General features: G+C 38.4%; 2 protein-coding genes across 3 annotated transcripts in view; one reads left to right on the top strand and one right to left on the bottom strand.

The window, feature by feature from the left end:
* Plod (procollagen lysyl hydroxylase) overlaps nucleotides 1-26,976 on the bottom strand; it is a 243,681-nt gene that overhangs the window by 47,607 nt on the left and 169,098 nt on the right. For both annotated transcript variants that reach the window (XM_067148905.2, XM_067148906.2), the window contains 2 exons: nucleotides 3,341-3,479; nucleotides 537-719 (listed from right to left, as the gene is read on the bottom strand). In XM_067148905.2, the coding sequence (XP_067005006.2) occupies nucleotides 537-719; nucleotides 3,341-3,479 (322 nt within the window). The remainder of the gene's footprint in view (nucleotides 1-536; nucleotides 720-3,340; nucleotides 3,480-26,976) is intronic.
* On the top strand, nucleotides 11,020-19,535 carry LOC136875804 (immunoglobulin domain-containing protein oig-4). Its single transcript, XM_067149405.2, has 3 exons — nucleotides 11,020-11,276; nucleotides 11,482-11,631; nucleotides 16,253-19,535. Exons 1-3 carry the CDS (start codon nucleotides 11,073-11,075, stop codon nucleotides 16,409-16,411), a joined length of 513 nt encoding a protein of 170 aa, XP_067005506.1. The 5' UTR covers nucleotides 11,020-11,072; the 3' UTR covers nucleotides 16,412-19,535.

The following is a 26,976-nucleotide window of genomic DNA, read 5'->3' as shown; positions in this document are numbered from 1 at the left end:
CTTGTTTAAGTATTTGTTTGCTCAGTGGGATTGTTTGGTGGTAAAACATGGACGTTGAAATGCAACATGACAGGTCGCAATCAGGCAAGTGGTGTTGGATGTACCTATGTAAGACTCCCTAGATGGATCAAACCACAAATGTGCAAGTACTTAATTGAGTTGGTGAAGGAAGAGTGCAACGTGCAAAAGACAGCTCACCTGGACTAAACACACACTGCAACATAGGCGCTTTGTTTGGGACATAACGGAAGGAGGAAAGAAACAGAGAGGAAGATCATGTCTCCCTCTTATTGACCAACCGAATTAAGAAACGAGAGGTCACACATTTTGGCAACTAAAGGAAAGGGCTCTCTCTGGCCTGAAAGCTGGAGAGCTATCATCAGATGGCTATGGATGGATGGAAGTGTTGTACACAGTAAAAGGAAATGTCAAATTAAAATGAAATTGGAAATGAATATTAGAGAATGGCAGTGTGCTGAAGAGGTTTAGAAGTTGTATTCAAGCAAGGAAATATACTATGAGCCATTAAAACTTACCTGTTCAGGTGTTTTATAGGGATTAAAATTCTCAGTGTAGTTTTCATGAATGTAGCGTTGTTCCCAATCCCAACGATTATCAAACAGCTGATAAAGATCACTATTAGTCCGAGTAGTGTCGAAGTTGTCTGCATTCACTAAGTGGCCGAAGTCCATACGGTTACTAACATACAAAAACACATCCTGTAGGGAAGGTAAAAAAAAACAACATTAGGACAGAAACTATTACATTGCAAAAGAATTGCAATATTTATGTATCAATAAACTGAGAACAGGTCTTAATGTTTTACATGTAAATCTCTAATACAAATATTCTACAGGTACAGAGAAACAGTACCACTGTTAAGTACCAAAATAACTGAACACATGACCACCTGACAGCCATGATCTTTAAGGTATCAAGTCTACATTGTCTGACACCATGGTTAGCTGATTTGAGTCCTGTTGATTGAAAAAAAATTCACCATCAGAAAGTTGGCTGGCAGGATAGGAGGGGTGGCGGTATACTATTTCTAATCGCTAAACTGCTTGCTGAAAGCCTTAATTCAATTCCACCCTTCAATCACCACTTATCAGCATTTAGGGCAGTCGCCCAGGTGGCAGATGCCCTGTCAGTTGTTTACTTAGTCTATTCTTAAATAAGTGCAAAGAATTTGGAAATTTATTGAACATTTTCCTTCATAAATCATTCCAATCACTAACACCTCTTCGTATAAATGAATATTTGCGCCAATTTGTCCTCTTGAATTCCAATTTTATGTTCATATAGTGATCATTCCTACTTTTAAAAACACCACTCAAACTTATTCATCTACTAATGTCATTCCATGCCATCTCTCCACCGACAGCTTGGAGCATACCACTTATTACAATATTTTAATACAAACCTCAATTTAAATGATACAGTAGATACCAAAAACGCTCTATACCATCAAATCCCACAATTATTAAAAGTAAAAGAAAGTACTTTACAAAACTTTAACAAACCACTACACAGAAAAAACTCCAAGAACAACCCATACATCATCCGTCGACCCTTTCCGTACCCATTCCCCTCTGCGCACCACACACAGATACAATACAAGGTGGACAGGGTCAGCTACAGCCAGTCGAACTGATAATGTCACCAAGCCTAGCCAGCCACAATAGAGGCAAGGGGGTAAGTAAGAGCCAGCTCGATTCCCCATTTACACTTCAATTAACACACATTCCATTACTAAGGCATACATTTTTTCTCGTTACAGACTCTCAATCAACTATCATCAATCTTCAAACATTTTATCGTCAACAACTTTGAGAGTCCCCTATTCAAACCTGTATAGTGACAAGCGGCATGTTAACCCACAATTTCAGCAACACAGGCAACATTTCAATAGACCAGACAATATTTCACAAATAAGCTTCACCTACTCTAATTCTCTGAGTGTCATAATGTGACACCCAGTTTCCACAACATTTCTAATGGGAGCATGAAGATTGTGACGTTCAAGATTACATATTCAATCAACTTGGGAATAATACACCCCTTGGGACACTACAGACTGCATAATTAAACCAGCCAATGTCTTTTAATAAGATATAAAACATTAGCAATTTGGTTTTAATTAATGCTTACTTTTTAACAGAATAATTGTACTTATTATCATTGTTTTGCATATTTCACCAGCCAAAATAATAATAAAATAGCCAGAGTTCTACACAAAAACATATTTTAAACAACATCCCAGGTAGCATGCTATACCCAGGATGCTGGAACTACAGCTGATAACGACCAAAATGTGGGCAAAACATGTCCTGTGAAAACATTGATAATGTAAAGATTTTTATGTAAATAAAAACCATATTGTATTGAAAAGGTGGACTATTTATAAAAAAAGTTTTAAGTGAAAAAAAAAATACCACTTAGTCGAACAGCTTGTCTCCTTTCTCTCAAGTCTTCCCAGCACAAACTTGGCAACATTTTTGTAACTATACTCTTTCATCAGAAAATCCAGAACAAATTGAGCTGCTTTTCTTAGGATATTTTCCAGTTCTTGAATCAAGTAATACACTGGAACCATACTCTAGTTGGGGTCTTACCTGAGACTTTTATGCCCTCTCCTTTGCATCCTTACTACAACTCCTAAATACCCTCACAACCATGTGTAAAGATATGTAACCTTTATTTACAATCCCATTTATGTGACTATCCCAATGAGGACGTTTCCTTACATAAACACCTAGGTAATTATAGTGATCGGCACAAGGAACTTTTCACTCCATCAATGCAGTAAATAAAACTGATAGGACTTTTCCTATTTGTGAAACTCACAACCTGACTTTTAACCCCATTTATCATCATACCAATGGCTGCTGTTCATCCCACAACACTGTCGAGGTCTTTTTGCAGTTGCTCACAAACTTGTAAATTATTTACTATTCTATACCTACAGTATAACATCAACTAAAAGCATTACCTCTGATTTCATCTCTTTACTCATGTCATTTATAAGAAAACAAAGGTCCAATAATGCTGCCTTGATGAATTCCCCTCTTCACCTACTCTAATTCTCTGAGTGTTATTTTCTATAAACATAGCCACCCATTCAGTCAATCTTTTTTCTAGTCCAATTGCACTAATATTTGCCGGTAGTCTCCCTGCACCAGGTGAGCAGAACATGTTCTCAGTCATTCCTCGCACTAGAAGTCTTTATAAAATATGTAAACTGAAAACACAATGTATTAACACGAAACCTCCATAAACATATGAAGAAATACTAAATTCTGGATTAAAACACTAATAATTAATAGCATGACTAAACTACCTTCTTTCTCATGTTAGCACAAAATGCCATGTCTGGGTCAAGACGATCGTAGTCGTATGAAGGACGTGTTTCAGGATTATTTATCACAGTTCCATTGATGAGGTAACATGCCCTTATGTATGGAACATTCCACAATCCCCTGTGAAAAGAAAAATAGTGAATTTAATATTGTGTGTATGATGACATAGCGGACAGAATAAATTAGTTTGGTCATCTGAAACAATCACTATCTCCATTACTAACAATATGTGCAAGATAATGTTTATAATATTGAAAGACAAAAATAGTGTTACAGAAATGTCACAGACAGTAGCTATTTTACCCCATACTCATGAAATGCAAACAATGAAAATTTTAAAAATAACAATAAACTGATAAACAGGACAGTTTAAGATTTGAAGGCTGCTCAATACAAGGATACAAAGAAGTAAAGGGGAAAATAAAAGCATGGTTTTATACTGTTATCTATGTAGGTATTATCACTGTTTCCAGCCATATAAGAAAGTTCTTTTTCTGACCTTTTCCCAATTACCTGGGGTCAGCACTATGCCTGGATTAATTCAAAAACCCAGACCATGATGTACAGAAATTAACCGGACACAGCTAAAATCCACGATCTCGCCATGAATTGAACCCAGGGCCCTCTGAACGCTGATAGTTATGTGAGAAAATGCCATGATAATGTATATTTAATCTCAATTGTAAGAATATAATCTGTATGAAGCTACAGTAGAGCCTAACATATGCCTACTGCATCACTAGACAGTCCAAACAATAATGATCTGATTACACTCAAGGCAACACTGCACTCACTACTTCCTTCTCTGAACTCTTAACTGTCTTCTCTTAACTCCAACAATAATGAAAGATAAAAGCTACAACTAATGGACATCATAATAATGTACTGTTTTATATGAAAACTATGATTTCCTCACAAGAAAAAGTGACACAAAAGTGTTAGATGTGTGTGCTATGTACTCTTTCCACCCCCCCACCCCCCCTGGGCCTACTGTTCCCCATAAGTCCAACCCTTCGTCCACGTCATGGGGGAAGGACAACGGTACGAAGCAGGGGATAGGCTGTAAGGGTGAAGTACAGTCAGGACTTTGTGTGCCCCAGGACCACTACGGTAGCTGTGAAGGCCTTACAAGAACCCTGAAAAGTAATGGCTAACGGGGCTCTGGTGAAGTCCTTAACAGCAACTGAGGTGGAGGAGACCTTTGGTACGGCAAAGTTGGCAGAGGAGGCAGCCCTTCCCCTTGGGGTAAAATAAAGAGGAAAACCACTGCCTAGTGGTGAAGAGGGATCTTCAAAGGCTAAGGGAGACTACCCCAACAGAAAATGGCAGGCTTGGAGGCATAGGTGGCAGCCCCACCACCAAGCTCAGGTGCTGTGGGCTAATAACTCGCACAACCTTAAATTACCTTATTACAGAAACTTCAACAATGAGAAACCAAACTGATCCAAAGATGACGACCTTTGGCTTGAAAAGGCTAACAAAAACTAGGTTGTGGAGTGTGAAGACTCTGCGGGAAAGTGGAAGGCTACAACAGGCAGTAGCATGTATGAAGAGTTATTATGGCCTGAACATCCTAGGTTTGAGTGAGGAGATGGAGTGAGTTTGGGGAATTGGCAACCCATGATGGAGCTACATTTGTATACTCTGGAAGACCCGAGGGGGACGGAGCGAGTTATGGAGGTGTGGGTATACTAATGACAAGGAGGCCAAGAGGAGCCTTATAGGGTGGTACCCAGTGATGGAGAGGATAATAGTGGCATGTTTTAAGACCAATATTAGAAATTTGTGTTGATAGTATGCTATATGCACCTACGGAGTCAGCAGAGGAGGAAGACAAGCAGGCGTTCTATGAACATTTTAATAGTATGGTTAAGAAACAGAAAAGGAAGGATATCATCCTAGTTGGAGGACACTTGAATGCAAAAGTGGGACAGGGCAATGAAGGACTTGGAACATATTATAGGAAGGCAGGTTTAGGAGAATGAAATGAGAATGGACAGCTGTTTGTGGACTTCTGTGCAAGCCACGATTTGGTTATTAGTAGTACTGTATTTCCACATAAAGACTGCCATAAAGTGGCATGGGTATCACCGGATCATAGGACAGAAAACCAGATAGATCATGTGGCTATAGGACGAAGGTGGAGGAGTTCACTGTTGGATGTACGGACATTGATAGTGATCACCATCTTGTTATGGCTACCTTTAGAATGAAGATCCAGGCACAAAACAGAAGGACAGAGCAGACAAGGAAGTGATATAATGTTGGAAAGCTGAGGGATGACAGAAATGTGAAAGAAGCCTTCAGGATAGAACTAAAGAATCGATTTCAAGCACTCACTGAGGTGGAGGATGAAACTATTTAGGAAAAATGGGTGAAGACTAGATCTGTATTTACTGAAGTGAGTGAAAATATCTTGGGTTTTAAGGACAGGAGGAAAAAAGACTGGATGACTGACCAGACATGGGAAATTATCAGACAAAGGAAAGAGATGAAGGAAGTAATTAACACATGTAGGACAGGAAGGCAGAATTGCAATCCAAATATGCTGCGAAGGATAAGCAAGTAAAGAGAAGCGTGAGGAGAGATCAAAGGAAATGGATAGATGACCTATTGATGTTATCACATCATAGTATCAAACTTCTAATGCGTGGGGAAAGGGTACTTATCTCTTCGTTGACGAATGACGACAGATAATGAAACTGAGAGAACAGCATTTATATTTATGCTATGAAGGAAGACCGTTTGAACTGGCCTGTTTTGTGTGTGGCCCTTGAGGTAGAGGTTTTACCTAGTTTGCACCCGGCACTAAAACGCCTACAAGTTTTAGCTCGCTGGCAGGGGAGTTAATCCCAGTGAAACTCACAGATCAGTGAGTGGAGACATTACTTTTATTATTATTATTATTATTATTATTATTATTGCTCATTATTTGATATCGAATTTCTTGGCAGAATTTAAAGAAGTATTTAGCGGATCTTGAAAATATAAGTTGGCAACACTGATCACAGATTGAAGACTTGGTAAAAGAAGAAAAAAAGGTGGGACTAACGATCAACTCAAAAAAAGACCAAGGCCCTAAGGACTAATACCAACAAGCTAGACCCATTTATCTTCAGTGATGAACTTATAGAGGATGTGGATAGTTTCACCTATTTGGGCAGTGTAATTACCAAAGATGGAGGAGCAGTACAGGATGTCTCTCAATGGATACAATAATCAAATGGTGCCTTTGTTCGGCTCTATCCGGTATGGAAGAACAACAAAATATCTATCAGGACCAAACTTCACGTTTTCCAAAGTAATGTCAAGGCTGTTCTACTACATGGGTCTGAGACCTGGAAAGTGACTGAAGTGATTACCTCCAAGTTGCAGACCTTTGTCAACCGCTGTTTAAGGAAGATTCTACACATCTCCTGGCCGGAAGTAATCTCCAATCATGAACTATGGAGAAGGACGGGTGAAACCGAGATTACCATACAGATAAAGCGGCAGAAATGGAAATGGATAGGGCATACGTTGAGGAAAGGGAATGAAGATATTGAGAGAAAGGCACTGGATTGGAACCCGCAGGGTAAAAGGAGGCAATGGAAGAAGGCAAGACCTGTAGAGAGGTGAAGAGGTTGGCTGGCAACAGGATCAGATGGAGATGCTTTGTTGATGTCCTATGTTCCACAAGGAACAACAGGAAATAAGGTAAGGTTTGGGCCTATTGAAGACCAAGGGGCTTGAATCTTCTCATCACTCTGGCCTTCTGTTTTCTCCTCTTCCAGAATTCCTTCATTTTCTGACTGTGAGCCAGCTTTCTTTCCTCTGTCCATGTAGGCCTGTTGGTCCCCGTGTTCTTCCTGCTTGTAAGTGACGTCGGTAAAATTCCCCACTGGATGGCTTGCCGAAACTGTTCTTGTTCCTCGATGCCTTCCCTCTACTTGCCACAGCGAAGATCCTGTTCATGCGGGTTAGGTGACCATAGAAGACATGCGCCTTTCTCTTATACAAGTAACAATATCTTTCTGATGATTGTATCGTTCATCGTTGTGCCAAATTCTGTAGGTGCCTCCCTCTTCTCTTATGGATCCTAGTATTCTCCTCAGGATCTTCCTTTCTTTGAATTCTAGTTTTCTCAGAGGCGTAGAGAACAGATGGTTTTACTACCACATTATAGCAATATACTGTTTTATATTAAACTAGCTGTTACCCACAGCTTGCTCGCAAGGATTCGGTAGGTTGATAAAAATTAGTTGTTCCTCGGTACTGCACTAAGACACTATTTGAAAATCCCTGAAGTATAAAAACTCACCGAAAAATTGCATTTCATTTACCCCAGAACCTCTTTGTAAACCACACTGGTAGCATTGCCTTTTGGGGCTAAGATGACCAGGCCAATGGCAGAGCTACATGTGAGAAACAGTCCTCTTTTAAATCGATAAAAAAAAAAAAAAAAAAGGGGGGGGGGGTTCCTTTATTTCTAAAGTAAATTCCGAATACTGATTTTCACATCTGTAACATCTTAGTTTTAGAGATATAAGTATACTCATAAAGAGAATTTAACTCCTTCTTCAATTATTTTCGATATCTAACTTAAGTTGATTTTCCGAAAACAAAAAGTTTCTTTAATTTTGAAGGGGGTTACAAAATGCCAGTTTTCACGCCTGTAACATGTAACGTTTATGAGATATACTCATTTTAAAAACTGCCTCACTCCTTGGCTGAGTGGTCAACGTTAAGGCCTTCGGTTCACATGGTTCCGGCTTCGATTGTGGGCTGGGTTGGGGATTTTAATGGCATGCGATTAATTCATCTGGCTCAGGGACAGGTTGTTTGTGTTTGTCCCAACACTCTCCTCTTCATATTTACTCAACACACCACATTACCAACCAAAACAGGAACATGCAATAGTAATTACATCCCTACACACGGGGTTGGTGTCAGGAAGAGCATCCAGTCATAAAACAGCGTCAACTCCACATGTGCAACACAGTTCGCACCCACCGACACCACAGGTATGGTAAAAGCGGTAGAAGAAGAAGATACTCATTTTAAAAATTCACCCACCTTTTTTTATTATTTCACCCCCTTCAGTGGATTTTTTTAAAAACATGTCTTAATTTATTTTTAAAGGAGATTCTAAGTACCTGTTTTAAGGTCTAACATCTTCAGTTTCTGAGATATAGGTATCCTCATATTAAAGAATTCAACTCCTTCCTCACTTCTTTTCACCCTCCCCCTCGCCCCTTAAGTAGATTTTCTGAAAACAAAATTTGTGTTCTTTTATTTTTAAAAGAGATTCCAAACACCAATTTATGTCTAACATTAGGATTTTTTGTGGTATATTGTAGATAATCTCGCTGCTGTAAGAATACTGGAGCTAACGTTGCCATGGTTATGGTAGTTCATTTCTTTATCCAATTCCTAGAGCAGGGGTAGTGTGGTGCCAATATCTCCATACCAGTTGGTTTTAAGGCCTTAAAACATGGTTTTTGGGCCTGTCAAAATGAAGGTAATCACTTGTAACCCATAGGGCTTACCGAGTTTTGTTCTTTGTGTCAAGGGGCTTACAATGAGCTTTGTCTCGTCCTTGTACGTGAAATTCAATTTCGCCTATATTAGCCTATTATTTTTATATTTTTATATCTCCCCTTGTCGCCCACCTCCCCCACCCTCGAATTCTTTTGAAAATGAAATACAGCCCCTGTTACTCACTGGCAATGTAGCTTTCTATAGGTGAAGTAATTTTTAAAATCGGTTCAGTAGTTTTTGAGTCTATCCGTTACAAACAAATAAACAAATGTTTCCTCTTTATAATATTAGTCTAGACTAGATTTTCTTAAAAGAAAAAGTGACACAAAAGTGTTGCATATATGTGCAAGAGACACCAATTTTAATACACTCGTTTGTAACCTCAACATATTTCATCAACGCATCAAGACATGCCAATAGCATTATATTATGTGTTGCTGTTTTCAAGTTACATCTAATGCTCTTTTCCATTTATAATTTAAGGCTGAAGATGACCCATTACAAGGGTCAAAACTAGTCCCGATGTAATAAATAATATTAACATATTATATACAGTATTAAATTGGTGAACCTTCTCATCCTTGTTGATAGTGATCAATAAGGACCAAAATTAAATTCATTTCATATGACTGCATTCTCTTCATCACTCAACTGTTAAAGTAGTTAATGAAAGCAGTTTTAGTACTTAAGTTATATCTAGATTAAAGCCACTTCATATTAATGAGTCTAAAAGAAAAAAGGAGCTGAGCTTTCTGTCAAGTTTCATTGGCTTTCATCAGGACAAAGCATGGGAAGGTCTGCTGCTGACAGTAAGCACAGAAATTCTTCAAAGTACGTGGAAGTCACAACCTCATTATCTGACCCGCCACTAACTGGACTCAGGACCTGTACTCCAGAAATACACATGCACCGCACTCCAGAAACTGTCGGCAGAGGGCGATGAGTCAGAAACTTTCCTCCCGACCACCACAGCACAGCGCGACAATTCCCGAGTCCAATCAGTAGGACTCAGTTGGTCGTGACTTCAACGTTCCTTCGAAGAATTTCTTTGCTTACCGTCAGCAGCAGACCTTCCCATGCTTTGTCCTGATGAAAGCCAATGAAACTTTACAGAAAACTCTTGCTTTTTTGTAACACTCGTTAATATAAAGTGAAGTATAATAATGTTATTTAGTTTATGTCCCAGGTATTTCTGCAAAATGTAAACTCAACATTTCATGCATTTCATGTTGCTGTGATAAATATTAACAATACTGTTACTGGTTTCACACCTATCAACTACTTTGATGGTTTTTTTGGAGACATTAAAGATCTAGAAATATTTTCCATCAGGAGTTCTTTTATGTGTTGGTAAATGTACCGAGACAAGGTTGGCATTCTCAACACCTTCAAATATCATTGGCCTGAGTTGGGACTGAACCCGCCATCTTGGGCTCAGAAAGCCATCAATCTACCATTTGGGCCACTCAGCCTGGTTGTAAATATTTTTGTAATCTAACCTCCAGAAATTTAGACAGAGAGATGCCATTCAGAAGTGAAGACACACTTGAAAGTAACTGTACCCTAATTAGTCATCAAAATCAATTATTTCAATAAAGTATAATTTTAAACTGAATGGTTCCAAGGATAAGTTTAATAAATAAAACTGAGTTTAGCTCAAGTCTGGCTTGCCTGTATTAGAAACACATACATTTACATTACAGACTGTAAAATGAAGCACCAGAAATGAGATGACATATTCTCCACTGCACAGAAACATGAAAGAAGGATGAACTGCAAATAATGACAATATGGTATAAGAATGTGAATTTTATTCTTCTTTTCCTTATTCAAACTCCTATAATGTAACATATTACAGGGAAATTAATATCTACAAAGTTTCCTCAAAAATAATTTTACAGAGCACCATCAAGCACCTTCCAACTAGTATCAAAATATTGTATCAAAATAATATTAAAGTATGTATGCTGAGTATCTGGGTAGTGTGATAAATGCAATAAATCATGACCTCTCCCCAGTTTTGCACAGCAAATGACATGCACGGATTTGATAAATGTCAATCAAAAGCCCCTGCCTGTTTAATTTGGCACAGTAATCATTCAATTGAGGCCTCCACAGCGCAGTTCATCATCCACTGCTATATTACTAACACCAACTAAACTCTTTTACCAAATGTCAAGTTCGAACCAGTAAATGGAGTTTCACAGCCGCCTGCTTGTTTTGGTGTGTGTTTATCTATGTCTGTCACTGTGCATAAATATCGCAGATGGAGCAAGAGGAGGAGGGGGGCGTGGTGGCAAAGGAAGAGCAGGAGGAAAGCGTGGTTATGGTTCAAGAATGCCCGTAATGATCAAAAACCCTAATGCAGCCAGTGTCAATTATTATGAACATAAAGATGTAAGTTTAACTATAGAAATAATTTATAATAATGCAATAGTACATTCTTTTAATGATAAATCAAGATACCAATAAGAAAGGAGAAACTTCAGTGTATTGATCTATCAATAAAAATGGACTCAGATATGATGAAGAGGACAATGATCATTGTAATAAATTACTTCTGAATATCAATTTATTTATTTATTTATTTATTTATTTACAGGGAGCAAGGATAGTAAAATCCTCACATTTTGAGCTTGAATATATGCTGGGTCGCAAGATAACATTTTTCTGCATGGCTCAGGGTCTACCTCGGCCTCATATAACATGGTTCAAAGATGGCATTGAACTGTACGCACACAAATTTTTCCAGGTAAGAACTTCAATTAGCTAGACAATGCATATAGAGTTTTCCTCTAACAACCAATCCTACACACATAGAATTCACCAATATTTTTACAACACAATGATAGTATCTCTAAGCATGAGTAAAAATATCAAGGTGGGTCCTCCTCAACTTCTGATAATCAACTCAAAATATCTATTTACAAATAGAATAAAACTTAAACCAACAGTACATTATGTATCAAAGTATGAATGAGGAAAAGCTATGCAAATACACAACTAACAAAGCAACAAATGTTGGTAAGAATATACATCAAAGGTAAGAACCTGGCAAGCAGAGGGAGCACATCATTTTAGTAGTGAAAATGTGGAGAGTCGGTCTATCTCTTGCCCATATTAGCTAGTCATAGAGCTTATTTCTGTATGTTCCTACCCTCATTCCTAGTTTCCTATCTTTATTGTATGTACTTGAAGAGATAAAGAATATTAGTAGTGAACATAGTCAGAAATTATGCATAAAATGTTGAAAAACAAAACTGCTATCACATGGTAATCTGAAAAAAATGGCTAGAGTATAAAAATATACACCTAAAAAAACTTCGGAATATTGCGGGATTGGGCACATTATGTGATAAAGCGTGTGTAGTCCTGTTGTAAGTGATAGAGAAAATTCTTTCGATTTCTCGGAACTCTCATCTTCTCTGTTGGTGTAGTGAAAGGATGCATTATCTGTTCTACGGAAGTTGTATTTTTTTATTTTGTTTTAAGGTTCACTGACCACAGCCAACCCCGTAAGTCCAATCAGATAAAATAAATCGTGTGCCCATCAACAGAGGGCACTGTACAGACACGAATAATTCAGAGTCACTGCCTACATCTGTGTTGAGCCTGGGGTGAACCATGCCATATAACAACAATAATGTTTTACGTCCCACTAATTACTTTTTTTATGCCAAGATACTGGAAGTTTCTGCTGCAGGAGTTATTCTATGTGCCATTAAATCTACAGACGTGAGGTTTCAAATACCATCAGACTGAGCCATAATGGCATTTCAGGCGAAGACTGATAGTAATGTACGAGCTTCAGCCAGTGTTGTTTCATATGCAATGTGTATTTCCCAGTTTGAAGTTAGGATTATGGCATTGATTCAGGCTGGAGATACACACGCAACAGTATCACTCATTGAAGGGATTACCCAAAGTGCAGAGCCAAAAATGTGGAAAAGTTCCCTGAGACCAGCATGTGACTGACATACCCACATCAAGATCAGCATACTCAGGTAACAACACAGAGAAGACCAACTTCGACTGCTCACCAATTATAAGATGACTTAACCAGAAAGGAGAAGGTGGGTCATCCAACATCGTAATTGGCAGTTGGATGAATGGTATTATGACATTTTGCACATAAAACAATGACAAATTGTGTGGAGACATAAAGAACACTGTGAAAATTACCAGCATGTTCAAGAGGCGTATGCATTTGGAGGGCTAGGGTTGTGCATGGTCGTCATACACCTTTGATACTAATTCGAGGGACGTTAAGTGCCCACTGGTATACCGATCAAATTTTTTGACCAGTTGAACAATCCTCTGGGGATGAACACTGTGGTGAATTCAATTTCGGTGATGGCAGTACTCGCCCTCATCGGGGTGCACGAGAGAGGTGGCTATCAACAATATGATTTGGCCGGATGTGAACTGCTTCCAGACAAGATTAGAGTTGCCTAGATGGAATCGTACCTCCTTCCTCAAGGTGACGTTGATATACTGATCGCAAGCATGCCCCAGCGTGTCGGACACTTGAACAATGCCTTCATTGATAATTCCACACAAATTCTATTTCATTATTACTATTTGTGTTAGATATTAGAAGAGAAAAATTTGAGTTTGTACAAATTTACTTTTTCAGGTTGTCTCTCTCTGTGATACAATAAATGGCATTCTTTAACTTTATTACTGAATTGCAACCTCAATATTCCAAATATTTTTTTTGTGGTGTACTTTAATCTTCATTTTTGCAGGAGAATTGCTTGTGACATTTACTTACAATATTAATTACAAACTTTTTTTCCATACAGTGAAAAATAACGGAAATAGCAGTGGTGGTTGTTGGAAAGTTTAAGTACAGGGCTGATAACTAATTCTGTAGAGTTTTGCTATGGAGATCATAGTGGTAATGTTTTAAAGGCTTTGTACTGTACATCTGTGAGTATTTTTTAAATATTATCCTGATACTCGGTTTTCATATTGAAAGGAAGGGATCAAATCAAGAACAATAAGGCAAAAAAGATGAAACCGCAAAGTGCCAGAGAGAGCCAGGAAGCAAGTACAATACAATAAGACACAGAGAGGTGTGCCCACTGGTGTGCCTCAGAATTTCAGGAACTACATGACAGGTTGGCAAAAATGTAATCATGCACATGCTAAGTAAGAGACTACACCATCTTGTCTTTACATTATTTCCCATGTTCTACACTGAAATTCTTCTAGGGCAACTGATATCGCAAAAGTATCTGCCACAGGGTGTCCCAAAAGGTTGTTAACTCATACGGTTGTTTCCTCAGTTTCATCTGATGAAACCATTCCTTGTCCTTGCAACTAGGGCACCGAAAACTTTACCATTAGCTAATAAGAAGCTGTTGACATAATATACCCATTTCTTCATTCATTTTTTCGGGGGCAATGTACAGGCAACTGTGTCTAATGGACACTGACATTATCAATATCAAATTCATTGTCCAACTTCTTAGCTTTGTTACTTTCCTAATTAATGAATTTTGTTGGGTGAACACCAAGTGTCACCAGAGATCTTTTATATGCAGACATAACAAAGCTGACAGTTGAAGCTAGTGCAGTTTAGGAGACAGAAAAGCAGTTGATTAAAATATTTCAACCAGTGACAGTAGTTTGAGTATGTAAAGTTGTAGGCAATAAGACGAATAAACCTTCAGAAGATTGGTATTGTGGAGGCACACAGAGAGAAAATGTCGTGTGTATGGAAAATAATGTTCTAGGTGCTACACGAGCGATAGTTTTGCAGTTGTGTGCAAAAGTCCAGTCAATTTACACAACATAATGAACATAATACTGATGAAAGGGATGGAAGATTTTGCAAGATGAAAACAGATAGGGGAATAAGGGAAAATCTTGATTACATTCCAAATGAATGGTTCATATTTCGATGTGTAAATTGATACGGGAGTTACTTGCAATGTTATTATGGAGCAGATTATTTATTTATTTATTTATTTATTTATTTATTTATTTATTTATTTATTTATTTATTTATTTATTTATTTATTTATTTATTTATTATTTTAGTTTATTTATTTACAGCAAAACATATGAAATATAATGTTGAAAGTACAGAATACAAGAGCGTAATAAAAACAAACTATTACAATTTAAAGGCAGATTGCTCATTTCACTAAACTGCAGATTGAACAGCCAACAAAAAGTCATTTATATCTCCATGATACAAACTTTGAGGGCATTCAGTCACTATGTGCTGGATAGTCTGTCAAGCCATACCACAATCACATGCCACTGATGGCACTTTGCCCCACTTGTGTAGGAGGTAGCCACATCTTCCATGGTTCATCCTCGCACTGTTTAAACAACTGTTGGGCTGTTGCTATATGGGAGTCTTTGTGATTTGAGTCTTCTCTTTCCAGTGGCAGTAGGGATATCCCTGTGTGTTGAAAAATGGGGGTTATTGTTTACCTTCCAGTGCTCATGAAACAAAGCATTCTGTTTATGAAGATGTGGCTGAGCACCAGGAGCCAGTGTGTGGGTGCGGATCTACTGGCTGCTGAGGTTAACCTTATAGTTCTGTTCAACTGGGCATCTCCATTTCCCACATATGGACTGTCTAGCCAAACAGGTGCACTATATTCAGCTGCCGAGTATACCAGGCTCAGAGAAGAGCATCTAAGGGTGAGCCATGTAGTGCCGTGCAGTTTGTGAATGATGATGTTCCAGATGCTGTTTTAGAGTTCTGTCGAGAGTTACTCCCAGGTACTTCGGGGTCTCATTGTTATTACTTTTTTACTTATTGAATCACCTATGTCCAGCCTACAGTTTCATTCTCAGGAGAAGCAGTCTGCCAAAACTAAAAATAAGAAAGTGAGATGATTTACTTACTGGTACTAGTTTACTGGATTGAAGAAAAGAATGGCATTCCATAAGATACCTTGAAAAATGCACGCATTTGAACCTACTTTACAATGGAAGTTAAGAGGTATTGCAGAAAAAGTAGAATCTGTTTATTTCAGTGGATGTTATTTAAATATTTAATTGGTCTGTAGAATGCGAGTCTGACAGTATTTTAAGAAGATTAAAAACTGTTTTTTCCTTCCAGTCCCTAAAAAAACACACTATCATGCGATTTCAAAAATCTTCAGGAAGAAGTGATCAGAGATAAATTTACTGTACGAATAGTTGGTAATGAGAACACTGTCATTAGCAAATGGATACAATCACCCAATATTTATTTATTTATTTATTTATTTATTTATTTATTTATTTATTTATTTATGGCAAAACATGAAATAAATATTTAAAATACAGAATACAAGAGGGTAATAAAAACAAACTATTAGATTATTATAAAGGAAATGTGCCTGATATATTTATTTTCCCCACAGGTTCACGAATGGCCCGTTGGAAATGATACAATGAAGTCCAAGATGGAGATAGATCCCACAACTCAGATGGACGCAGGCTACTACGAGTGCCAGGCAGACAATCAGTATTCCATTGATACAAGGGGTTTCAGAACTGATTATGTTATTTACACGTACTAATTGCTCAATCACCAAATAAGTCAAGATCACAAAGAAAATATTCTGCTTGATAAAAGCTAAGAAACGTACAACTAAATTTGGACCAAACAGTACTTTTACTAAGATATGTTGGCCCCTCTCAGATGAGACTTATGCCATCCATAGGACATCAAGTCTACTGCATGTCAGTTTCCCCCTCATTTTTCCTTCAACTATTTTCACTCACTTCAACACTGATACCACATTCAGTTCTATTCTAGATACCTCTTCCTCTCTTCTACCATAACATTCCGAATTTTCAGGAATTTCAATCTTTGATTGAAAATATGAGTTTTTTAGACCAATTTTCTGCATGACAAAGATTCAGTTTGAACCCAGTAGTAATTTTCTAAGTAGAGTAAAAGATCTCTTTCAGAGAAAAAAATTACAATAAAACATGGACTTCTAGTCGACATCACCACAAAATTAAATCTGAAGATTGTTATTGTATTAAAAATATTTTACTTCATTGTAAAACATATAACAGACATAGATTAGAACTATCAACAAGTGTAAAACGTAATGTATAAGTCTTTTTTTTATTACTTCAAGAGTCATAAGCAGCAGCGGCAATTGGGAATTAGAAGTGGGGGGCAAAAATGTACAAAAAGTACCTGGGATTTTGGGATTTAGTGATGGCACGGGAGGGGGGAGTATATACACCAAACCAGAAAAAATATAAGCTACAAAATGGCAAGTTTCTTTAAGCTTTATGCAAATTTCGAGAGAGAGGTAAATGTTGACAGTTTACCAGCTTAAGTGCATTAATAATGCAATAGTTTTTTAATATTCTGATTCAATACTATACAGTAAAACTTTCAGCAAAGGAACAATATTACACACGCATTACCATTAAATAGAAGTACGGTGTGATTATACAATTATAAATCTTTTAGTATTTGACTACACACTAAGAAATGAAACAAAACTAAACTAAAATAAAGAGTGGGCAAATCATACCTCAGTGTCCATAACCTCAGCAAAAGAATATACCCTGCTACCCTTCCTCCCAGCAGATCAGTATTGACTGATTGATTGATTGACATATGCAAAGTCTCCACTACTTCTTGTGGCGCTACACAAATCAGTTAGCCGCGAAAAACTAATTTTTTGCAGATTTCTGTGAACATTTATTTAAAGAATATAAAGGAAATAATTAGCTAATGAGACAACAAATTGCTTGTTTTAATAATTTTGAATTTCAGCTGGCTAAAATGGAATAAAAAGTGTAATGTTTTCTCCACAAAGTGGGGGGGGGAAAAATTGACCCCCCATTGCCCCCCCCCCCAATCGCTGCTTCTGGTCATAAATAATCTGCAATTCTTTCTGATATATCTATACTTCAAAGTATTAGGAATAAACTCCACAGATCTCTAACCATAAGTATGTAATTACTATCCACAGGCTCAGCGAGAACTTTTTTAAAATTTAAAAGCAGTCATTATAATTTTTATACAGTCACCTACAAATCTATAATGTGTAATTATTATTTTCTTTTTTTAAACATTTCTGTCCATTTTGTACCACTGTGCTTTACAAAGATTATAGTATAGTATAAATTATAATGTAACTGCAATATCTTGTACATCAATTGTTGTAAATTTTAGTGTATAGATACTTTCTACAAGGGCTATTTTTTAAGTAATGAACATTTTGCAATAAAATAAAAACTACTGAATACTTTTGGGTAATTTATGTTTCATTTGTATCTACACACAATAAGCATCATTTCCACATTGTCTTCATATTTATTCAAACATTTGTCATTTCATGAGGAAGTTTTTGTTAACCCGTCACAGAAGCCAGCCACCTGCAATGAAAGCCATGTCTGAAGGGCTGTTTTCACTTGCTCGTCAGTGTGGAAATGCTAACCAATGAGGAACCTTTTCTCATGGCTGCAAGGATGGTAGTCACTAAGCACAAGGTCAGGGCTCCGTGTGTCTGTTTTCAAAAATAAAATTGCTGTCAGCCAAATGATTCAATGTGAACTTGTGTTCAAGCTGCACACGGAAGATCGCAGCATCTATTCTGGATTGCGCATTGGAGTAGCTGCATTTACTGTTGTCCCTGGCGGGCATGAAATCCACCAACAGAACACCATAATCTTGCCAGTTGACAAAGTCTGCTTAAATTTGACTTTCGTCAGAGATGGTGTGTGTCGTCGCTCTATCATTGCTGCTTGAATTCAGTGGTCACGTGGGATACCCATGCCTCATCCCCCACGATGATGTGGTCCAAAAATGCATCACCTTCCTCATCGTACCAGGTCATAAATATCAAAGTAATGGCACATCTCTTCATTTTCTGTGCCTTGGTCAGCATCTTTGAAACCCACCGACTGCACAATTTTCTGTAGTCTAACTTTTCTAACCCAAGTTTGTAGACTTTGAAACGTGCGGACAGTTAAGTGACAGAGGGGATATTGTGAACAGCCTGTCTGCGAGAAGGGTAGTGTCAACTTCATGTACAATATTGTGAACAGTGATGTTCATTCTCCCAACCTTCCTTGAATAATCTTACCCACTTATGGAGTTTTCCATCACTTCACAGATCTAGTGACGATTCTCTGCTAGTGGCACATTCCTTACAATCAACAACCAGGTAACGCAGAAGGCTGCTCAACTGTCTTAATGAGTTCCATTGTACACTACGAAGCGACAATACAGCACAGAGTGTTTGTGAGCAAGGGATACTGGGAGGTAGTGTGCCCGCATAAAAGAATGAAGATGTAGGGTTTAGGACTAGTCTTTAATTAAAAAATAGCCTTTGTATTTTTATTATGCTCAGTTATTTGCAAAGGAAACTGATTTACGTATGAAATATTTTCAAATAAAGATGACAATTTATGCTGTCAATATCACTTTCCCGAGTCCAATGAACACATTCCTGAAACAATGTCTAACAATCTGATTTCATTCATTAAAAATACCTGAGCAAACAGAACAGTTAAGAGTTCGGTGCATCAGGGTTGCCATTATGGTTTTTTAGATGGCTCAATAGTCTATAAATTCTAGAACCACAATCTATGCCACAATGCTGGCATACCAAGATGTATAGTCAAAACACAAAATATTGCATTCTTTATGTAACAAATTACCTACATTATATTGAAGAATCTCATATGTGACCCGTTGTCCAGAAATGGACCTTATGTTGGATTTTTCATTTTTGGGACTTTTATTGTTCTAAAATTGGCATAAGATATTGAGAATTTTTTTAAAAATTCATGCTTCCAGGTGTAATATTTCAGAAGATATTAATTACTGGATGTTGCTATTAGGAGAAGTGTATTTTGAGGAAAATACAATTACAGTTTTCACTAATTTTCTTACCAACTGTACAAAGTTTTCATGACATCACATGGTGAAGAGTCAAACTGCTGTGTAACTTTGTTAAGAAGACCCAGAGGCAGCACAAGAAGTCTAAACATAGAAATGCAATTTTTACGCCACAGACGTTTCTGTTCAGCTCTGCTGTAAAACGTCCACTGTCGACTTTGGGTCCCTTTACACACAACGGATCACATATTAATAAACATATATCCAAGACTTCGTTATAAAGAAAACAAAGTATTCAGAAACCCTGGACACTATGCACCATACTGAGTGAGTTGGCCGTGCGATTAGGGTCACATACCAGTGAGCTTGCATTCAAGAGATAGTGGGTTTGAACCCCACTATCGGCATCCCTAAAAATGGTTTTCCGTGGTTTCCCATTTTCACACCAGGAAAATGCTAGGGCTGCACCTTAATTAAACCCATGGTCTCTTCCTTGCCACGCCTAGCCCTTCCTTGTCCCATCGTCACCATAAGACCTATCTGCGTCAGTTCGACGCAAAGCAAAATTGTAAGAAAATAAAAAACTATGCCTCATGCATACTTTAGGACACAAATGTAGACTGCAGGATCTTGAGACATCATCTACATGCACCCCCATCTTAATACACTCTACTACTGCAAATCAGAAATCTCTCCCTTAATTTTTATATTTCACCTTCATAACCACTATACGCTACTAATGTATGAACTTACTGTAGTATTCTGAATCCTTGAAGTTGCCTACAATTTCTAGCGGATCAATGCATTTATAAAATACAGACCAGGCGTTGTCTACATAGTGTTCTTTTAAATGACGTTTGGTGATTTAGAGATGCTATTAGAATTTTTCCGAGCAAAACCATTGAGGGTAAACAAAACACAATTTGAAAAAATTATATTTTCACTTTGATAAAGCAAGAAACAATGAATTGCAATATTTCCCAGAACATGCCCATACATATTTAGTCTCTCCCACAACATGGCGGAGTTCATTGTCCGATTGTTCTAAAATTGTCCGGGAAGATCTTTTGAACAAATCTGACAGATGTTTTTGTATTTGGCAAGAAAACAATCTTTAACGTGGTATATAATCCCTTCCAATTCAGTGCCAGCATCATCAGAAAAAGGAAAGTTATTCAAGAGACCCTGAATTGGTGGATTACCAGTATTCCTTGGTCCCGATTTTTGTCTTCAAACTGGAGAAATTCATAGTCTTTTGGGGAGCAGAAACATCAGAACACTGCAAATACTGCAGAGTATTTCTCTCGACCGTTCGGCTATATTCTCGACGCAGTACCAGTGTGAACTTTCTCACTTAGGATGTGTGTCAAGAAGAAAGCATGAGCACGATTAACAGATTGACCTAATCGTCATCAATTACCACTGATCTGCATTTAGAGCTGTTGTCCAAGTGGTAGATTCCCAATCAGTTGTTTACTTAGTATTTTCTTGAATGATTTGGAAGAAGTTTGATATTAAAATCACAGCAATAGAACCAGCTTTTGGGTGGTTAGGCCGTGTGCATTATGCAGAGTTTCGTCCAGACGTGCCATTTGGACTCATCAGCTGGAATGGCACGCCCCTCCAGGACTCTGCTTAGCAGGCAGGTCTGCACACGGCCTAACCACCCAAAAGCTGGTTCTATTGCTGTGATTTTAAGATCTGCGGCTGTGAAAGCATTTTTTTGACAAGTTTGATATTATTACACATCTCCCTTGATAAATTATTCCAATCTGAAATTCCTCTTCCTATAAAATAATATTTGCCCCAATTTGTTTATTCATCTACTAATGTCACTCTATACCATTTCTCCACTGACAACTCTGAATATAGTACATCTCCCCATTCCCAAGTATTTCCAGTGCACAGTTTGCCATTTTCGTAATACTACTCTTTCGTCAGAAATCATCCAGAAATTATGTTGCTTTCCTCTGAATCTTTCTCAAATCAAGTAACCCTGGAGAAGATTCCATGCACTGGAACCATACACTAATTGGGGTCTTATCAGAGACTTATACATCTTCTCCTTTACATCCTTACTACAACCCCTAAATACCCTCGTAACTAGAGCCCGGAAGTTAGGCAAAATGCCTTTTTTATCTGGGTGGATATATTGAAGTGTGACAGAGAAAAACATGCTTCCTTACATTCGGGAACGGTAAGACCAGGTATTAATTTTTTGTGTGCCTATTTTAGTTTCTGTAGCCTATTTGATAGTACAATGCCTTTTTGCCTTTTTTAAGTTGTGGATATTTTCTGCCATTATTTATGTATTAAAATGAATCAATGGAAAGAAAAAATATATAAATCCAAGGTACTGTATTAATAATAAAGAAAAATTTTTTTTTAACTTAGATATAAAATAACATTTACATAAACAATATTTTCATATTACACAAATCTCTACCGAAAACTCCACACGCCAAATGGTCAGGAGGGTTGACATGTCCTGTCCTTGGTATGTAAAATTAAGCGCTGGTGGTGATTATTGTTTTAAGAAAAAGAACAACTTGGTAACCATTCTTTATCAACACTAATCAGAAGGAAAATGGAAGGTGTCTGATTCTCGAAAAATGAAGGTGTTGGCAAAAGTAAGGTAAGGATCAAGATGAGAAAGAATTCCTGGGCCTCACAAATCTAATACCGTTGGGGTCAGAAAAGCTCAAGAGTTGGCCAAGGGAAGTCAGACATGAAAGGTAACAGCGAGGAACCTGACACAAGTAAGTAGAAGCAATGCCAGGCTCAGCTGGGGAACCGTAGTTGCCAACCCACACTCCCCAGTTGAGAAACCCTGATCCCACTAACAGTCGCCTCTTACGACAAACGGGATACCGTTGACGTTATTCTATCATCCCCACCCACAGGGAGATGTAAGATGTGATGCAGATGTGTGTTACGTAGCTTACATTAAAGCATCTTTACTATTTTAATTATTTTACTGCCTATTTCCTTATTCGCATGCTATGCCTGAAGTTCCAGGCTGTACTCACAACCATATGAAGAGATCTGTAACCTTTACGTACAACCTCATTAAAAGCAAATATCCCAATGAAGATCTTTCCTTATATTCGTCGTCGGCAGTTACTTGTTTCAGAGTTTATTTTCCTGGCTAATGGCAGCAGTTTGTGTTTAAACCTGCGGTGACTGTATAGGCCAATTCTTGCACAGAACATACGTCCATACATCGCGCAGCTGAGGGAGGGGGGAGATCTTGGCTGGGTTTGGTGAAGTTTGCATTCCTGTTGCTTAATATCTTCATGACTGCGATGTTCTTGTTCGAAGTGTTCAACTGAGGCATAGACACTTCGCTGCCAACGTAAACGGTCCTTGGCAAGTGTTTCCCAGGATTGTGGGTTTATTTCTGCCATCTTTAAGGTTTATTTTAGTTGGTCTTTGAAACATCTCAGGGCGGCATCCCGTGGTCTTGAACCGGAGCTAAGTTCACCATAGAGGATCTGGCACGGTAGCCTGGTGTCATTCATTACGGCGCACATGTCCTGCCCATCTGAGGTGATGGCCAACAACCAATGATTCAAAACTCTTAGCACATCCTTTCTCGAGAACTTCAACATTAGAGATGTAGTTTTCCCACTTGATGTTCATGATGGAGCGTAGTTTTTGCTGGTGAAAGCACTCCAGCTTTTTTATGTCACGGTGGTATAAGGTCCACGTTTCGCAGTCACAGAGAAGTGTAGAGATGACTACAGCCTGGTACACCATTAGTTTTGTGAGAATTTTAAGGCTTTTATTCCTGAAGACACTGTGTGATAGTCAGCCAAAGGCCACATGTGCAGCACGAAGCCTGTTTTCCACATGCTGTTTGATGTACAGCACTTTGACAAGTTACTCCCAAGGTAAGTGAAGTGGTCTACTTGTTCTAGTTTGGTATTTGAGATGGTAATGTTAAAATCTGGAATGTTAGTCCCTGGTGCAGGCTGAGCAAGTACCTTGGTTTTTTTTGCATTGGTGAGGCTGAAAAGGCCATATGCATCCTTGAAACTGTCGAATGACACTTCCAGTTCCTCAGGTGTAAGAGCTGGTGATGCGGCATCATCAGCATAATGCATTTCATTGACTCTAGTGACACTGGTATGTCTTCGCGAGTGAAGTCTGGCCAAGTTGAAGAGGCCACCATCAAAGTGGTATTTAATCTCTACACCGGGGTTGTCTGTTTCATCAAGCATGGTCGCCAGATACAAGGCAAATGGAGTTGGAGCCAGTATGCAACCCTCCTTCAATCCATGTGAGACTGGGAATGGTTCGGAGAAGTCGTTTTGATGGAGAATCTGTCCAGTACTTGCACCAGGCCCACAAAATGCTCAGGACAGCCAAAGGGCTGATCCAGAATGATTAAGAGGTGGATACTGCAAGGCAGTGTTTCTTTGTATCTTTGTCTTTTCTTACACCTAGATATTTACAGTGATCCCAATGAGCTACTTTCATGCCATCCTCTTCGTAAAATTTACAACCCGACTTTTTACCCCGTTTAGCATCGTCTGCTGTCCATTTCACAATATTGTTAAGATCGCTCACAACCCTGTAACTTCCAGTTCTTTACTCGTATCACCTTGCAGTACCCACCTCTTAATCATTGCTTTGCTTCTCCTACTCCACTGAGTTCTGTTTGCTAGAAATCTGATGCTTTTTTGTTTAAAGGGGCCTAACATCTAGGTCACTGGCCTTCTAGAAATTTAGTCATCCATTCACTCACTCTCTTGTCTAGTCCGATAGAACTCATTTTCAACAGTAGCCTCCCATGATTCATCTTAACAAAAGCCTTGGATAGGTCAATCGCGATACAGTTCATTTCACTGCCTGAATTTGAGATATCTGTTGTATCTTGTTGGAATCTTACAAGTAAGCTTCAGTAGAATGATCTTTTCTTAACCCGAACTGTCTTCTATCAAACCAAAATATATTAATGTGTTGAATGGTGGAACATCCCTCAAACTCTACATTATTAGTTAAACGTCAACACGGAAATGAAGATCATAACTTACGATGCCTCATACTTGTCAGTCTTTCCTTGTACACAGGGACTACTATAGCAACTCTCCATTCACTTGGTATAGGTCTTTCATGTAAACAGTAATAAAACAAGTACTTTTGTATTGTTGCTTTTAGTATATTGCCAGAAACATTATCAACCCATCTGCTTTTTTTACATTTCACATCTACAGGAATGTTTGTGTGTAGCTACAAGCTACTTCTCCCTGGACATTGACGAAATTCTGAGCAACACTCAAGCTCAAAGATTTTATTAACCTAGTGAGTGGTCCCGAGGTTCATTCAACCTACTCCAAAAATGAGTACCAGGTTAATCCCTGGGGGCAAAAGTAGCTGGGCATAGAGCTAACCACTCCACCCCACCAAGTGCCAAGTGTACAGATAATGAAAGCCTCTACCTTCCACCCCTCCAAGGGCCTTCCTGGCCTGTAAGGAGATGACTTTGCTTTGCCTTTTCTACGAAGTCTCGGCGAAATCTGTACTAGCACATGGTTATGAAATGTGGCCTCTGTCAAAATATAATAGAAGACAGCTTGGTATCTTCGAGAGAAAAATTCAAATTCTGAGATGTATTTTTGGGCCAGTAGGAGAAAATACTGTGGAGAAGACTATACAACCTTAAAGTTAAAGGTTATTTAATGAACCAGACATTGTTAAAGTCATGAAGATCAAGAGGCTAGAGTGGACTGGACATGTACTTCATGCCAATGACTATATAGATAGTGATGAAGAAAATATATAATACATTGCCAGAAGAATCCTAAAAAGTTGGAAGACCAAAGATGAGGTGGGAGGAACGCATGAGTCAGGACATCCACATCCTGAGAATTAAGAACTGGAGGACCACAGCAAGGGAGAGGTAAGAATGGCAGAAACTTCTGTAGAAGGCAAATGCCCACAAAGGGATGTCAAGCCAATTAAGAATAATAACAACAACAGGATTAAGAATTTCCTTTCAAAAACCAGCATTCATGGACTCGGACAAAGCAGATGATACTGACAGAATTGTAACTCAGTTTGGAGACATCCATCGCATTCATAAATTTAAATACTTGGGAGAAATTCTCACTCCCAATCAAATAAAAAGGAGGCATTAAAAGAGTGGGTGAGGAGGATGGATATGGTCTTCGACTATGGTCTTCGACTAGTCCACTTCTATTGAAGCCAAATTAAGACATTACTGCACAGCAGTCAGAACAGAGTGTCCGTATGGAGCAGAAATACTGACCAGGGTGGCAGACTCAGACCTTGAAAAAAAGAGAAAAATCTTGGGTCCAAAGAAGTTGCAAAATGACGAACATACTTCCTGTTTCAGATCAAATCAGGAACTCTATAAAACCATCTAAAAAATTGTGACTACGACAAGGAAAAGACGACTGGACTTTTATGGACACTTTAAAAAATGATGAATCAACAGAAGCTGGCCAACAAAATATTCCTACAAGAAAAGTGGAAAACACAGCCTGGGTGGCTTACAAACCTAGCAGAAGTGGCATCGAGAAGGAAGAGATACGGGACAGAACAAAATTTAAGAAAAAGGTTGCGAGTGAGGGATACTCTGAAAAAGCCATGGAACATCTCAGCAGAAGAAAGAGAAAGGAGAAGCGAAAGACTTAAGGATCTTTGGTAAGAGTGCAAAGAGAAGGGCATTAGTATGCATGACAAAAGAACAGGTAGATTGTGTAAATGTCGTTCTCAAATAGCCGTATTGATGAATGAATGAATGAATGAATGAATGAATGAATGAATGAATGAATGAAATGAATAAGAATTTGTTTTAAGTACCCCTAACTAGAGCCTCCACCGCTCAGGCAGCAGCGCGTCCGCCTCTCACCGCTGGGTTACGTGGTTCAAATCCCGGTCACTCGATGCGAGATTTGTGCTGGACAAAGCGGAGGCAGAACAGGTTTTTCTCCAGGTACTCCAGTTTTCCCTGCCATCTTTCATTCCAGCAACACACTCCATTATCATTTCATTTCATCTGTCAGTCATTCATCATTGCCCCAGAGGAGCGAGACAGGCGTCGGCAGCCGGCACAATTCCTATCCTTGCCGCAGGATAGGGGCTTCATTCATTCCATCCCTGACCCGGTCAATGACTGGAAAACAGGTTGTAGGTTTTCATTTTCATATGGTTTTTGGAGACGCCGAGGTGCTGGAATATTATCCCATAAGAGTTCTTCAATGTCGACACAAGACTGAATACCTTCAAATACCACTTGAT

The sequence above is a fragment of the Anabrus simplex genome, chromosome 6 (assembly GCF_040414725.1).
Source record: "Anabrus simplex isolate iqAnaSimp1 chromosome 6, ASM4041472v1, whole genome shotgun sequence".
Taxonomy (NCBI): domain Eukaryota; kingdom Metazoa; phylum Arthropoda; class Insecta; order Orthoptera; family Tettigoniidae; genus Anabrus; species Anabrus simplex.
This window is presented reverse-complemented; position numbering and strand designations above follow the sequence as displayed.